Source organism: Pantherophis guttatus, chromosome 11 (assembly GCF_059756535.1).
Source record: "Pantherophis guttatus breed Tessera chromosome 11, ASM5975653v1, whole genome shotgun sequence".
In the NCBI taxonomy this organism is placed as follows: domain Eukaryota; kingdom Metazoa; phylum Chordata; class Lepidosauria; order Squamata; family Colubridae; genus Pantherophis; species Pantherophis guttatus.
The window spans coordinates 176,565-192,330 of record NC_142073.1 but is presented as its reverse complement, the minus strand read 5'-3'; the positions used below and the strand labels follow the sequence as shown (position 1 = coordinate 192,330).

General features: G+C 54.1%; 1 protein-coding gene across 6 annotated transcripts in view; it reads left to right on the top strand.

The window, feature by feature from the left end:
* Window positions 1-15,766, top strand: part of ZFHX3 (zinc finger homeobox 3) — a 213,323-nt gene extending 197,557 nt beyond the window's left edge. For all 6 annotated transcript variants that reach the window (XM_034426724.3, XM_034426727.3, XM_060682437.2 and 3 more), the window contains 5 exons: window positions 364-494; window positions 723-923; window positions 4,413-4,506; window positions 4,915-10,341; window positions 11,289-15,766. In XM_034426724.3, the coding sequence (XP_034282615.2) occupies window positions 364-494; window positions 723-923; window positions 4,413-4,506; window positions 4,915-10,341; window positions 11,289-12,703 (7,268 nt within the window). In that variant the 3' untranslated portion in view covers window positions 12,704-15,766. The remainder of the gene's footprint in view (window positions 1-363; window positions 495-722; window positions 924-4,412; window positions 4,507-4,914; window positions 10,342-11,288) is intronic.

Here is a 15,766-nt window from a genome sequence, read left to right as displayed (position 1 = left end):
GGACCCGTGGGTGATGCTGTGCTGGTTCACTGGATGGGTACAGCCTGGGTCCTTCTGTGTGCAGAGACACCCCTTACAGGAGCTCGAATGGGGAAATTCCTGGCTTTTGGCCATAGGAAGAGGATCCTCAGGCCCAGCTGCGGTGGGAGGCTGGCAGCAGCTTCAGCCCCAAATACTTCTTACTGTGTCGCCTTGTGGGTGACAGCAAACTGAGCTCCTCCAAAGTGGACCCTTGGCTGAGGCTATAGCGGGAGGAAGGCGGGGAGGGAGGGGAGGGGTGCTCTGGACCGAGGCCACTGCAGCCGCTCCCCTTGCCCGCCAAGGCCACCAGATCACAGAGCGGTGTTTTTCTCTCTTTGGCAGCTCAAGGTCCCCAGGCTGAGAAGGAGCCAGCAGACCCCCCACTCCCTTCCAAGCACTCTTTGTTTTCAAGACACTCGGCGTCACCTGTCCCCAAATGGCCCACACCATCAGACGAGGCGAAGCTAGAGCAGGTGAGATCCGGGGTGGCGCTGGCACCTAAGAAGCCTCACCTTGCTCTTGCACTAAACCAGGAATGATCTGCCTTTGGGTCTCTGGGCAGCCCAACGCCAGCATGCAGAGCATGAGAGAGAGTGTGTCCTGAGAAAAGTTGGCCAGGTGACGATGGGCTGGTGGGGCACGCCATACTGCACCTGGCCACTTTTTGACCCCTGAGAGCACCTGCTTTCTTTTGCCCCCAGGTGTACCAGTGCCCCTACTGCAAGTACAGCAATCCGGATGTCAACCGGCTGCGGGTACATGCTGTGACCCAGCACTCCATCCAGCCGATGCTCAGGTGCCCCCTCTGTCAGGACCTGCTCAGCAACAAGCTCCACCTTCAGCTGCACCTGACCCACCTGCACAGCGTGTCTCCCGACTGTGTGGAAAAGCTCCTCTTGACGGTAAGTTCCTGGGGGGATTTTTGTGTCCCTCCACAGCAGGACTTGTTCAAAGCATCCAGGCAAGCATCAAGAGAAAGAGCTGGGAGAAAGCAGAAGGAAGGGCAGCTTGGGCAGCCTGAGAGCTCTGGTGGAGCCAGAAGACCCTGCTGGCCTTCTGCGACCTGGCCTGGTGTGGAACTGGGAGGCCTCCTGCAGCTGCCACGGAGGCATAGGATCCACCATACAGGGTCCACCATGATGTTCTCTGCAGCCTCCTTTTGGCTCATTCCTCCCTGCTCAAACAACCTGCAAAACCCTGGGCTTCTCTAACTTGTCACCTTTTGGACATTGACCTTGATGAGTGCCATGCCTGATTTGGGACACTCTCCTCCTCACTTTCCTCAGAGGACTCTCATGCTGAGAATGGTGCCCAGGGCTGCCTCCTTGAGGTGAGAGGCATTTAGGCTGCAGTGTTTGCCAGCAGTGGACGACCAAGCCCAAAGAGAGAACGGGTGAGGTGGCCTCTTTCCATGAGATTGTCCTTACCCCCATGCCACTGGGGAAGGACACCTCATCCGCTGCCAGCAATCTCAACTGCTGGATTGCCAAGGCAATTTGGCACTGGGCAAAGGGCTGGGGCTGAACTTGGAGGCCTGGGCTGCTGCTGCTACTCAAGATGGGGAAGGCGCAGCTGGCTGCAGTGGGCCTGGGTCTCCACGCAGCTTAGGCTTTCCCTTCAGGCTTGGCAGAAGGCCACCTTCCTGGCTGCTGGAAACAGGGCTCCTCCTTAACCCGAGAAACTCTCCTGAAATAGCCTCAGCTCTGAGAAATCAATCTGGATCCGGGTGGCTTGCAGTTCACCGGCAGACTGTGCTGCAGCAGCGAGGAGCCTTCTGGGGATTGGGGCCAGGCAAGGGTCTGCTGTGCTCAGGGGGCCTCAGCTCTGGATTCCCAGGTTCCTCCATGGCTTCTCCAACTGAGAGGAAGGGCTTGGTCCCCCTGGGTGCTGCGGGTGGGTTGGGCATAGTGTCATTCCTGGGTGGGAGGGGGGAGCAGCTGCAGCCTGCCAGGGGTCAACCTGGCGGGGGGGGGGGGGAGATGAAGTCCTCTTGATACCAACCGAGGGAATTCTGGCTCATGCGGACCAAAGTCTCCAGTGGCCCCTCTGGCTTCAGGACTGGGGGCTGGCCTTGCTTGGGTCAGGCCAGCCCTGGTTTCCTACTGTCTTCTAGCCCCCATCCTCCACCCATGCAGGGAGCAGATGGAGGCTTGGCCAGAAGACCCTGCAGGGGACCTGCCCTCTGCTCCCATTGTTTGTCCTCGTGACTTCCCAGACCCACTCCCCACCTTCCCCTTTTGGAAGAACGTAATGAAAATAGTCAGCCATTGTTAATTTGGAGCCAGGTTGGCCAATTAGGTGGCCCAAATTAGAAGCGACCTTGATGGTGTGCCTAATGAAGTTTTTTTCCTCGCTGGCTGGCTGGCTCTGCCTCTGGGTCTTTGTGATGGAAATTACCTCCTTTGGCTGGCTCCCCATAGGAACACCCCTCCCCCACCAGGCTGCAGAATTTATTTGGGGCCAATTATATAGTCGAGGCAGGAAACGGAGAGAGTAGATTCTTTCTTGCCCCCTTTGAGAGGAGGAGGCAGCCATGGGTGCTCCTGGGGTGGGGGGAGCTTGGTTAGCGATGGGGGTGGGGGTGGATATGTGTTTGTGTGTGATTCTGTGTTTCTGTGTGTGTGAGAGAGGGAGAGAAGAAGGATCCTGAGAAGCCTGAGCAGCCCTAGGTCGGAGGAGCCAGGTGGGGATCTGAGGGACCTGGAATGAACAGGCCCCCAGGAGGGGGGGGAGGACTTCTGCCTTTGCCCCTTGCAGAAAAGAGCCCACCGCAGTGCAGTGATTGGGCTGGCAATGATATTTTAAGGAAAATTCATTGATGGAAGGTAGGGGCAGACAAAGAATCCCACTTGTTGCCTTTTAGAATCCAAATCAGGAATTATGATTAAAGACACTGCAAGACAATGGGAGGCCGGATGAATTGGTATCTTCTCTCTTTCTTACTTGACTGACTTCAGTCTTTCAACTGCAGAGGCCTCTCTTTCCATTATTATTTGTAGCCACCTGCATTTCCCTAATTAACTTGCATGAAAACAATTACAGATCCATTGTGTTGGAGGGCTTGGAAAAGGCATGGAAGAGTTGGTGGGACCCGGCGGCCTTGGAGTTTGGTCCCTTTCCTCAGGCTACCCCAGTGGGAGCAGCCTTGCCTCTGGGTTCCTGGGGAAGTCCTTCTCCTTGGGCTGGGGCTGCAGAGACAGTTGGGCCAGCCAGCCGTCCAGGCTGCTCCCTTCCTTGCGCTCACTTGAGGAGTCTGTCTGAGAAAAAGAAGGTGCCCAGGACACCTGGCCTATTTCCTAGGTTTGCAAAAGGAAGCCCCGGATGGCTGTCAGTTCCCTGGGCAGTGCTTCTCTTTCAGGAGTGGTTCTGCCACCCGTAGCAGTCAGGGCAGCATTGGAGAGACTCAGCAAAAGTCTCTTCACCTCCCACCCCTTCCTGCTTCTGGTTGTCATGGCAGGACTGTCCGTGCACCCCAAGGGGCCTGGAGCCGCCCTGGCTCATGGCTCTTTCTCTGCTTGCCTTCAAAAGGAGTTGCCATATCTTGTGGCAGTGATGCCACTGGCGGAATCTTAGTTCTTGAAGATATGGCTCTGGTTTGGAGCTTTTGGTGGCCATGCTGAGTGGATGACCCAGAGATCCAGCTCGCCAAGAAGGCCATTCTCTCCTATGGAGTTTCCAGCCTAGGAGATCCCGGAGGAAGATCTTCTAATCCTGAGCTTGGAGCATCTTCTCCCCAGCCACAGTCTGGGCTTGTGGCAGTGAGGGAGGAGGGCCCTTGAGTGGTGTATGTGTGTGTTCAGAGTGTGCTCCCAGGAAACGGGGTGGAACGGGGCAATTAATAAAGTGCTTCATTGGAGATGGGGTCTGAGTGGTGTGTCTATCGGTGGGGAGAAGGGAAGGGGCTACCATGGTTCCTTTTGCTCCCATGTCCAGATGGCGCAGCTGAAACCTTCCTCCTTATTCCTGGCCTTCCTTTCTTGGATCCCACTTTGCTCCTTTGGTTGTGCTCCCTTGGGGTCAAGTTACCCCGAGAACAAGGGTGCAGCCATCTTCAGAACTCTGGTGTGTTCTCATATCTCGCTTAAGTTAAGGGCTTTTTGCATTCTCAGCCGCTCAACCACACTTCCTCACAGGCTACCCCAAAATTGTGCAAAAACACAGTTACAAATTCAGTTTGAATCTTGCAAAGTGGAGAAATAACATCGATGCTTTTCATTCAGTGGATGCCATTAATTAAGTCCGAATGTAATACAGGAACATGCTTGATCGACTTGAATTTTGTCTAAAAAACAGAAGGAGCTGAAGTGCAAAACCCCGGGGCTTTGTTGGGGCTGAAAGGCTTCCTGCCTTGCAAAAGGTTTTAAATGCCGTTTTCTTTTGGGCTTTGGCAGGTGACCACGCCAGAGGTGATGATGCCCAGCAATGTGTTCCTCCCAGCAGCAGCACCGGATCGAGATGGGAATGAGGAATCCCTCAAGCAACCTGGTCAGTCACACTTTTTCCTGGGCCCAAAAGAAAACTCTTGCCAAAATGTCTCTGAGAGGGAGTGGCAGGGCCCTTGACACGGCCTCGGCCCTGGGGTGGCCCCTATGAACTGCGGGGGCTCAGAGCTGGCCTTGGGCAATGTGGTTGGCATCCCAGCTCTGGCTTGCTCATTCCAATATGAGTGTGAAGGAAAAGTCACAAAGGGGGCAGGTGGTTGGGATTGGGAAGGGAAGTAGCACGCGCACACACACAGAGCCTAGATAGATGAGGGAGTGAGAGCTGGGTTCAAAGGGGAAGCTGAGCCAGACGAGATGGGAAGATTTTAGGCCAGGACGAGGTGACGACCGAAGCAGGGGAGTCCCTGTGCCAAGCCACTGACAAGTCCTTGCTCTGATTCTACTTCCACAGAGAGCTCGGAGGAAGGGGGCAAAAGCCTGCAGTTGCTACCAGAGGCCATGGGGAATGGCAGCAGTGGAGTAAAGCCTGCAGCATCTGAGCAGCCCAGTGCCAAAGAGGAGGCTGGCTTCTTTTGCTGGAAGAAAGGCTGCGGCCAGGGCTTCAAAAGCTCCTCTGCCCTCCAGACCCATTTCAGCGAGATGCATGGCAAGCGACCACAGCTTCCTGTTTCTGATCGCCACGTCTATAAGTACCGCTGCAACCAGTGCAGTCTGGCCTTCAAAACCATCGAAAAGCTTCAGCTGCACTCCCAGTACCATGTCATCCGGGCAGCCACTATGTGCTGCCTTTGCCAACGGAGCTTCCGCACTTTTCAGGCCCTTAAGAAGCACCTGGAGACCAGCCATCTGGATCTGAGCGAAGCCGACATCCAGCAGCTGTACAGCGGACTGCTGGTCAATGGAGAACTGTTTGCCATGGGTGACTCTTCGTTGCCTGAGGACCACACCATGGTGATGGAGGAGGATAAAGAGGAGGAGAATAGTGACCAGGAAGACAAGCAGAGCCCTTCAGGAAGTGACTGCGGGTCCCTACAGGAAGACTCCGGCTCAGAACCTAAACGGGCTCTTCCCTTCCGGAAGGGCCCAAATTTCACCCTGGAAAAATTCCTGGACCCAGCCCGCCCATATAAGTGCACAGTTTGCAAAGAATCCTTCACGCAGAAGAACATCCTTCTGGTCCACTACAATTCAGTTTCTCATCTGCACAAGTTGAAAAGGGCCCTCCAGGAATCTTCCGCCAGCCAGTCTGAGGTCACCAGTAGCCCTGACCACAAGCCCTTCAAGTGCAGCATCTGCAGTGTGGCCTATAGCCAGAGCTCCACCCTGGAGATCCACATGCGCTCTGTGCTGCATCAGACCAAGGCACGAGCAGCTAAGTTGGAAGCAGTCAGCGGCAGTGGCCACAGCAGTGCTTCCCTGGGCTCCTCCATGCCCAGCCCCTTGGGTGTCAGTACCACGAGCCTCGCCTCCTCCTCTTCTTCCTCCACCCAGAGCAACATAAGCACAGGTAGCACCGGCTCTGCTCCTCCCCTTCTCAGCCCGGCTTCTTGTGACACCACAGGGCAGCCTCCTCTGAACCTCCCCATCAGTACCGGCCACCCACCTGTAGTCCCCTTGAGCCCTTCAGAATCTAAAGAGACCAATTGTAAGAAGCCAGGAGATGCACTTGCATGCCGCCAGCTGCTGCCCCCACTGCCACACTCTTTGATGCAGGCCCAGCTGCAGCAAGAGCTGCAGCAGCAAGCATCGCTTCTGCAGACCCAGCTTTTCAGCCCTACACTCTTACCCCACTTCCCCATGGCCCCGGAGGCCCTCCTGCAGCAGCAGCAGCAGCTACTCTTCCCCTTCTATCTCCCCAGTGCTGAGTTGCAGCTGAACACTGAGGTGAGCTTGCCAGTGACCAATGGCACCCTGACACTGGCAGGGAGTGGGCTGGGCCTTCTGGAGGATCTGAAATCCCAGCTTCCACAGCCAAGCCACCTGCAGCAGCAGCAGCAGCAGCAACAGCAGCAGCTTCCACTGTCCCAGCCTCCATGCGTGCTCCTCCCACCAAGCCTGCCCCCAGACAAGAAGACCAAGTCTGCAGGGAAGGAAAAGGAGGCCCAGCAGGAGCAGGAGATGGCAGAGAAGGGCAGCAGAAGCCCCATCTGCCAAGAACCCCTGCCTGAGGCCAGCAAGGCCCAAGAGAAGGCTGACCAAGCGGGGGCCACAGAGGCAGCTGGAAGCAGCCCTGGGGAGGCGCTCTGGCTCCCTCCTCGCATTGCTGCAGATGCTCGTGGGAACGCCACCAAAGCTTTGCTGGAGAACTTCGGGTTTGAGCTGGTCATTCAGTACAACGAGAACAAGCAGAAGGCAGCTAGGAGGACCGAGCAGGCCGACAGCCTGGAGAGGCTGGAATGTGAATCGTGCAGCAAGTTCTTCTCCAACGTGCTCATCCTGAAGACCCACCAGGAACACGTCCACCAGCACTACCTCCCCTTCCAGCAGCTGGAAAGGTTTGCCCAGCAGTACCGAGAGCACTACGACCAGCTCTACCCACTGCGGCCACTGACACCTGAGCCGGCCCCACCGCCCCCTACTGCCCCTGCTCCTGCCATGCCTGCTGCCCACCCCCAGTCGCCTTCCACCCCCACCCTGCAGGTCTCAGCCCCACCCATGACCTCTCCCTCCATCGCACCCACCCAGCCTTCCTTGCCCCTCACGCAGCTCCCTATGCCCATGGAGCTGCCTCTCTTCTCACCACTCATGATGCCTACCATGCCTTTGCAAGCCCTGCCAGCCCAGTTACCGCCCCAGCTTGCCCCTGTCGACTCTTTACCAGCAGAGCTGGCTCAGCTGTACCAGCATCAACTCAACCCAGGCCTTTTGCAGCAGCAGCAGCAGCAGAACAAAAGACCACGGACACGAATCACCGATGATCAGCTCCGGGTCTTAAGGCAGTATTTTGACATCAACAATTCCCCAAGTGAGGAGCAGATCAAGGAGATGGCAGAGAAATCTGGTTTGCCACAGAAGGTGATCAAACACTGGTTTCGAAATACGCTTTTCAAAGAGCGCCAGCGCAACAAGGACTCGCCCTACAACTTCAGCAACCCTCCAATCACCAGCCTGGAGGACCTGAAAATGGACTCCCGTCCATCTTCTCCGGAGCCTCAGAAACACGAGTACTGGGGAAGCAAGAGATCCTCCCGAACTCGCTTCACGGACTACCAGCTTCGGGTACTGCAGGACTTCTTTGATGCCAACGCTTATCCAAAGGATGACGAGTTTGAGCAGCTTTCCAACCTGCTGAGCCTCCCAACTCGGGTGATCGTGGTGTGGTTCCAGAATGCTCGCCAGAAAGCTAGAAAGAATTATGAGAATCAGGGGGAAGGCAAAGAAGGGGAGCGACGGGAGCTGACAAACGACCGATACATCCGAACGAACAACCTGAATTACCAGTGCAAGAAGTGCAGCTTAGTCTTCCAGCGCATCTTTGACCTGATCAAACATCAGAAAAAGCTCTGCTACAAGGATGAAGACGACGAAGGGCAGGAGGACAGTCAGAATGAAGATTCCATGGATGCAACGGAGCTTCTGACTCCCAGCAGTTCCTCCTGCAGCACCCCGATGCCTTCCCAGGCTTATGGCACGCCCGCCTCTTCTGCCAGTGTGGCCTTTCTGTCACAGAGTACCACTGAGGCAGATAGTGATTGCCCTGCTGCCTGTCAGTCTAAAACAAACGCTACTGATGAGAAACCAAAGCACCCTGAGCCTTCAAGTATGCAACAAAGCCCAACTTCGGAGAAGCAACAGCAACCAAAGCAAGATGGGCAGCTGCCACCGCAGGACCAAGGAGAGCCGAAGCCGAGTTCAGTGCACTCAAAGGTCTCCCCACCCCTCCAGCAGCAGCTGGCCCACCCTCTCCAGGATGGCCTGCCCCAGGCAAGCCCTCCTCCCGCCCAGCTGTCTCACCTGCCTCTCAAACCCCTGACCACACCGAGTGCCCAGCAGCTGGTCAGCTTGCCCCCTCAGCTTGTTCCATATCAGTGTGAGCAGTGCAAGCTGGCCTTCCCTTCATTTGAGCACTGGCAAGAACACCAGCAACTGCATTTCCTGAGCACTCAGGGCCAATTTCTCCACCCTCAGTTCCTAGACAGGGCACTTGATCTGCCCTTTATGCTCTTTGACCCCAGTAACCCACTGCTGGCTAGCCAACTGCTCTCTGGGACCCTCTCCCAACTCCCCATGAGCTCAGCCACTTCGCCCTCTACCCCAACTGCCACCATGAGCACCCTGAAAAGGAAGCTGGAGGAGAAAACCAGCGTCAGCCCTGTTGGGAACGACAGCAGCACTGGTGGAGAGGAGCCCCAGCGGGATAAGCGCCTCCGGACCACCATCACTCCTGAGCAGCTGGAAGTGCTGTACCAAAAATACCTCCTGGACTCCAATCCTACACGGAAGATGCTCGACCACATTGCCCATGAAGTGGGCTTGAAGAAGCGTGTAGTGCAGGTGTGGTTCCAGAACACCCGGGCCCGGGAGAGAAAAGGGCAGTTCCGAGCAGTGGGGCCTGCTCAGGCCCATCGACGATGCCCTTTCTGCCGGGCCCTCTTCAAAGCCAAGACCGCCCTGGAAGCACATATCCGATCTCGGCATTGGCATGAAGCCAAGCGGGCAGGATACAACCTGACCTTGTCAGCCATGCTTCTGGATTGTGAAGGAGGAGGGGGGCTCATGGGGAAAGGAGACCTCTTTGACGGGGCCAACTTTGCACAGCTGTCTGCTCCTGGCAGTAGCAGTGACAGCCAGGGAATCCCCCTCTCCCCAGGCAGCAAATCTCTAGAGCTGTCTCCTCAGACCCTGCTGAGCCCATCCTCCATCAAAGTGGAAGGCATGGAAGACTTTGAGAGCCCCTCAATGTCCTCTGTCCATCTGAGCTTTGACCAAGCCAAACTGGACAATGATGACTGCTCTTCTGTCAACACAGCCATCACAGACACAACTACAGGGGATGAGGCCAATGCAGACAATGATAGTGCAACAGGGGTTTCCACAGAAGCCAGAGGGAGCTTGGGGCCAGGCGAGGGTCTGTCCAAAGCTGCCATGTTAGCCATGTCAGAGTATGAAGACAGACTCTCCTCGGGCCTGGTGAGCCCAGCTCCCAGCTTCCACAGCAAGGAGTACGACAATGAAGGCACCGTGGATTACAGTGAGACATCAAGCCTGGCGGACCCTTGCTCTCCTAGTCCGGGCACTAGTGGCTCAGCAGGCAAATCCGGGGATGGGGGGGATCGGCCAGGACAGAAGCGTTTCCGGACACAGATGACCAACCTCCAGCTGAAAGTCTTGAAGGCCTGCTTTAACGATTACAGGACACCCACCATGCTGGAGTGTGAGGTTCTGGGCAATGATATTGGGCTCCCCAAGAGAGTTATTCAGGTCTGGTTCCAGAATGCCCGAGCCAAAGAAAAGAAATCCAAGCTCAACATGGCCAAGCATTTTGGCATTAATCAAACTGGCTATGAGGGGCCAAAAACAGAGTGCACTTTGTGTGGTATCAAGTACAGTGCCCGCCTGTCTGTTCGTGACCATATCTTCTCTCAGCAGCACATCTCCAAAGTGAAAGAGACTGTTGGGAGTCAGCTGGACAAAGAGAAGGAGTATTTTGACCCAGCCACCGTCCGCCAGCTGATGGCACAGCAAGAGCTGGACCGAATCAAGAAGGCTAATGAAGCGCTTGGCCTGGTTGCTCAGCAGCAAGGCATGTTTGACAGTTCCCCTCTGCAGGCTTTGAACATTCCTGCCAACTACCCAGCATCCCTTCAAAGCATCCCTCCTGTCCTGTTGCCAGGTTTGAACAGCCCATCCCTGCCTGGCTTCACTCCTTCCAATACAGGTGAGTTGCACCTGTCTCGTGAACTTTCCAATTTGGCTGTCCAAAATGGGAGGAGGAGAGAACGTGGATGAAGCATGCCCCTGAGGGAGGTATGAGATGGATCACCTGGGGCAGAAGGAGTCTCTGCTAGAGGCACTTCCTTTTCAGATGGGGGGGGGTCTCGTCTTGAGAACCATTGGCCTCTTGCAACCTAGGAGGTGAAGGGAACCTGATGACGGAGAAGACGGATCAGCTCTCTGCCTCTGGAGTGAGGTGGGATGGGGAGGTTACTTGTGTGCTTGCCTCTTATCATCTCTTTAGGCCAGGATGACCTCTGCTGGTATGGGAGAGGCTAGGTTGCCAGCCCACCCGTTCCTCTATAGCAGTAATATAAATTTCTAAAAGAGCTTTATTGTATTTGTTATCCGTTTGTTTTCTGACAAAAGTGCCCTGCCACTGGCAGCTTTGTTGCCAGGAGGTGTTGCCCATCTGTGCATCTCCTGACCCCGTTGAATCACGTCCATTTCTGGTTTTTTAGGTTCACATTCCTGATCTCAGCAGGAACTTTTGAGCTTTTCAGACTGTCCTGCAAATAGGATTCTGCAGTTCTGGGTGTCCAAGAGGGGACTGCTCCAAGATGGGGCTGGTGGGGCCCCTTTGGGTCACTCTCGGAGATGAAGGGACAGTAGGAGTGGAGAATTTCCCTTTAAATAGCTGCTTACTGAATAAACAAAACAGCAAGACAATTTTAAAATGACAGAATTAGAAAAAGAAACAAAAGCAAACGGGAAAAAAGAAGGAAGTGAATGAGAGACCTATGTATGTGAACTCATATATTAATATGTTAAATATTCTATGTTTGAAAGTTACTGTGTGTGGGTTCCTTCAACAGGGCCATGCTGACCACTTAGGCCTAAATCCTGCTTTTTCTCTCCCCGTCCCAAACCTGTTTCTCTTCTTCCTTGCAGCTTTAACGTCTCCAAAACCCGCCCTGATGGGTCTGCCGGGCACAAGTGTTCCCTCACCTGGCCTTCCCACCTCAGGATCCCCAAATAAGACGGCCTCCCTCGGCTCCCCCCCGCCAGCACAAACACCCGTGGGCTCCGCACCTCCCCTCCCACTGCGGAAGGACAAGGAGAGCGAGAAGGTGAAAGAGAAGGAGCGCGCCCCCAAAGCCAGGGGGGAGGCCCTACCGGGGCCCAAAAAAGACAAAGGGGAAGCGCCCAACCCCAGCCTGGCCTTCCCTGCCACAGGGCCTTCCCTGGAATACTCGGTGGAGCCTACTCAGCTGCAGGCCCTGCAGGCTGCTCTCAACACGGACCCTATGGCTTTGCTGACCAGTCCCTTCCTCCCGTATTTTGTGCCCGGCTTCTCTCCATACTATGCCCCTCAGCTCCCGGGGGCCTTGCAGAGCGGATACCTCCAGCCCATGTACAGCATGGAAGGGGTCTTCCCTTATGGCCCGACCCTGTCGCAGGCCCTGCTTGGCTTGTCCCCGGGCACTCTGCTGCAGCACTACCAGCAATATCAACAGAGCCTCCAGGAGGCGCTGCAACGGCAAGCGCAGATGTCCCTGCCCAAAGGCAGCCAGCCCCCCGTCCCTGCGGAGGGCCCCTCCCCTCAAAAAGGCCCTGCCAAAGAACCCCCCAAGCCAGAAGAGCAAAAGAACAGCTCCCTCGAGGGGTCCCCCCGAGGAGAGCCCACCACAGGAAGCAGTAATGCCCCGGACTCCCTCTGTGACCCCTTCATTGTCCCGCCGGTGCAGTACAGACTGGTGTGCCGGAAATGCCAGGCTGGATTTGGGAGCCAAGAGGCGGCCAACATCCACCTGAAATCCCTCTGCTGCTTCGGCCAGTTGGCGGGGACTCTGCCTGAGATGGCGCTTCAGGTGCTCGCTGGCGGGGGTGGCTCCTACCAGTGCGTGGCGTGCGAGAGCACGGTGTGTGGGGAAGAGGCCCTCCGGCAGCATCTCGAATCTGCCCCCCACAGACATCGGACAGTCCCCCGAGCAGCAGCCAGAAACGCCAAAGAGCATCCCAGTCAATTACCTCACTCTGCCTGCCTCCCTGACCCGAGCACCGCATCTACCTCGCAGTCCACCGCTCACCCCAAGGACGGCTTCCTGCCCGCCGCTCCCCCCCATGCCTCCAAAAAGCCCTGGCCTCCGGCAGCCTCCCCTCCAGGGAAGCCCCCGCCTCTCTCCTCATCTTCAACGGTTACCTCAAGCTCATGCAGCACCTCAGGGGTTCAGCCCTCTCTGATGCCAAGGAAATTCTCTTCGGAGGAGTCTGACTCGGGCCGCAGCCCGGAGGCTGGGGGGCCAGTAGAGCCCAGCCCCCCCCGGGACAGCAGCCTCCCCAGCGTGGACCCTTTTCGATTGTAAGCTTTGAAGACAGACTCTTGCAAAATGAATCTAGAAATAACAAACCGGTTTCAGAAATAGACTAACTGCAATTCCAAAGCTTCTAACCAAAAAAGAAAAACAAACTGAGAGAGAGACGCCTGGGTGGTTTTCCCAGAGGCCACTGCTGGCAGCTCGGCTTGCCTCTGGGCGGCCAAAGGGTTTGCTGTGGCTCTCTCAAAGGTGGCTGTCCCCCCAGTAATCAGCCCCCCCACCCGCACAACCCCCTTGAGAGCGCAGTGGAGGCCAGCATAACTGTGTGGGAAAGCAGACCACCCGGGACCATTTTAAATTTCTTGCTATCTTAGCATTCAGATACCAATGGCTTGCTTGCTAAAAGGAAAAAAGAAATGTAACGTCTTTTTATTCTCAGGTCAATCGCTCACACTTTGTTCGGTTTTCAGAATCATTGTTTTATATAAATATATATATAATTTCTTTTTTTGGTTTTGATTTTTTCCAAGGAAAGGATTTTTTGTTGTTGTTAATTTAAAAATGGGCAGAAAGTATTCAAGAGACAATGTGAACTAAGTTAGCTTTCTGGGGATTTTAGGGGTATCTTTTCTGCTGAAGCTAATTTCAAGGGGGACCATTCAGCCTCCCCTTTTCAGAAAAGAAAACACGCAGAGTGTTAAGGACTTGGAGTTTTAAACAACTGACTTTCTGTATTTATGATAGATATGACCATTTTTGGTGTTGAGTAGATTGTTGCATTGGAAATGAACTGAAGCAGTATGGTAGATTTAAAGATCCCCCCCCCTTTGTGTATGTTTAGCTTTTGTATATGGTCCGGCTGGCAGCTTCTCATTTGATGTTGTCTTGTCCATTCCTGTCCTGGCCAGATGGAGTCCAGCCTGACTCGCTGCAGCTTCTCCGTCCGTCCCTCCATCCCCAGGCCATCCCGTCATAAGCTTCCACTTATCAGTCGCTGCCTTCATTCCTCAGAGGGTGGCTGCAAAGTTATTTTATAAAATTAAAGGAAAAAAACTCAAAAGGTTCAGAGGGGTGAGTGGGATCCCTTTTGAAATATTTTTGTTGGAAACTCAAAACTTTCTAAGGTGTATTCCTGTCAATTGTGCACTTAACTCTCTTCTTTCGGCTTCCTTCCCTTCCTGTGTAAAGGCTCCATTTTGGAAATGACAGCCTTTCTTTCTCTTTCCGTCATTAGGGCACCCATGTTCTTTTTGAAGGACTTTCTGAGATAGGGTAAGTGGGTGGGTGGGCTGTTTTTTTCCCTTTGTTTACTTTGTTTCTTTCATCCAGAAGAAGTTCATGCTTTAAATAAAATCCAAAGACAAACGCTTTCAACCACTGGTGCAGAATGGGCAAAAAAGGCATCTTTTGAGGATTTGTTTCTATTTTAGCCACAAGACTCCATTTGACAAATAAACACATGAATGAAGGAGCCTCTGTGCTTCTCCTGCCAGCATCCAGCCCTGAGCTTGGACAGACAAGTGGGGTGTTTTTATGGTGTGCTGTGCTCAGAAGTGAGGAGAGCAAGCCTGGAGAGCCATACCCCAAATGTTCTTCTCTCACTGTCTCCTGGAAAGGGAAATCGATACTGCTGCCAGGCTGAGTCTGCAGTCAGGTGTTCGGAGCCCAGTGCCACCATGTCTGCGTGCCATACCCCCCCCCCCGCCCCATCCTCTGCCAATAGGGCCTGCTCCACTTTCACTTTCTGGCTCCAGCTTCCCCACCGCCACCCCCTGATGGAAGGGGGCTCTGAGAAAGGCAGCCTCCTAACTGCTGCCACTCTCTTAGCTGCTTGTAGCTTGATGGAGGATCCACCCTTCCCTGGTTGCACACTTGCGGAAAACCCTGTCCTGAGTTTCCCTCTGTCCCAGTGGCAGCCTGGAGTGCCCCATACAATCCTCTTTTTAGATCTAAAGTTGTGCAGGTAGGGTTCCTATGGTTTGAGTTTGTGTGTTACTGTTGAACATTACTTCATTTCCTGAGGCTTTTCATTTTATTTTTGGTTCTTTATGTGGTATATACCTTGCTAGTTTAACACTAGTGTTTCCTGGCCAGTTTTGTGGTCTGCTTTGTTTGACATCTTTGGCCTCCTTTCTTTGTTCTGCCCTGGTTCCCTCCCTCTGCTCTCTTCTCCTGTCCTGGCTTTCCTCCATCTGTGTGGGGCATTCCCAGGTTCTTCCCAGTCTTCTGAGTGCAGAAGAGAGGCCTCCATCCTGGCAGCAGTGTCGTCCACAGCAGGGCAGTGGCAAGCATTGAGCAGGCTCCTGCCCTGAGCCAAGCTAAGGTCTATCGTGATTGCACCTCACCCTCTGGGGCACTGGAGTGGGTTCATAGACCCTGGGGAGGAGCAGGCAGCTATGGCAATCCTGGCCTCCAAAGAGGGCTGTGCTAGTGCTTGAAGCTGAGGATCTTTGTGCCTCTGAACCCCTCTGTTTGATGGGAGAATCCAAACCAGGGAGAGGCCAGGAATGGTCTTGGCCAAGAATGTTAACAATGCAGGGGGATGTGGCTGGCTCCAAGGTGGTGCCCAGCTGGCCAGCAAAAATGGCCTTCCTGGCCCTGGCCCTTAGTCCAAGTAGTCTTGGGGACATGAGGAAATGGGACTTTGCTGGTTGGTTCATTGTCTAGAGGGATGGATGGCGCTGAAAATCCTGCCCACTGTGAAATACATAACTTTTTACTATTTTTTCATTACTTTGGTTAGGGAGAGGGGGACAAGTCTGGATAAAACAGAAAGTATAAATGAGGTGAAGTCTCTAAACAGCCTTTGCAATGTACAAAAACTAGAGCAAGTGAAACCAAAAATGACGTTCTTGGTGTTTTTCTATAATGTTGTCTTGTTAGCTTTTTTGTTACTGTAATGCTGATCTCAAATTGTACCAAAATACATAGAGATGGACAAAAGCAGAACCACACAGAACTAAAAAAAAAAAAAACCAAACAAATTTTGTCACGAAACACTTTGTTGTCATAGTTAAGTTGATTGTAGATGGTAATTGAATATACTCCTTTGAAAATATTTCATCAAGTATGTTTCCTGCTCATTGTGGTACATTAAAAAAATGAGCCAAA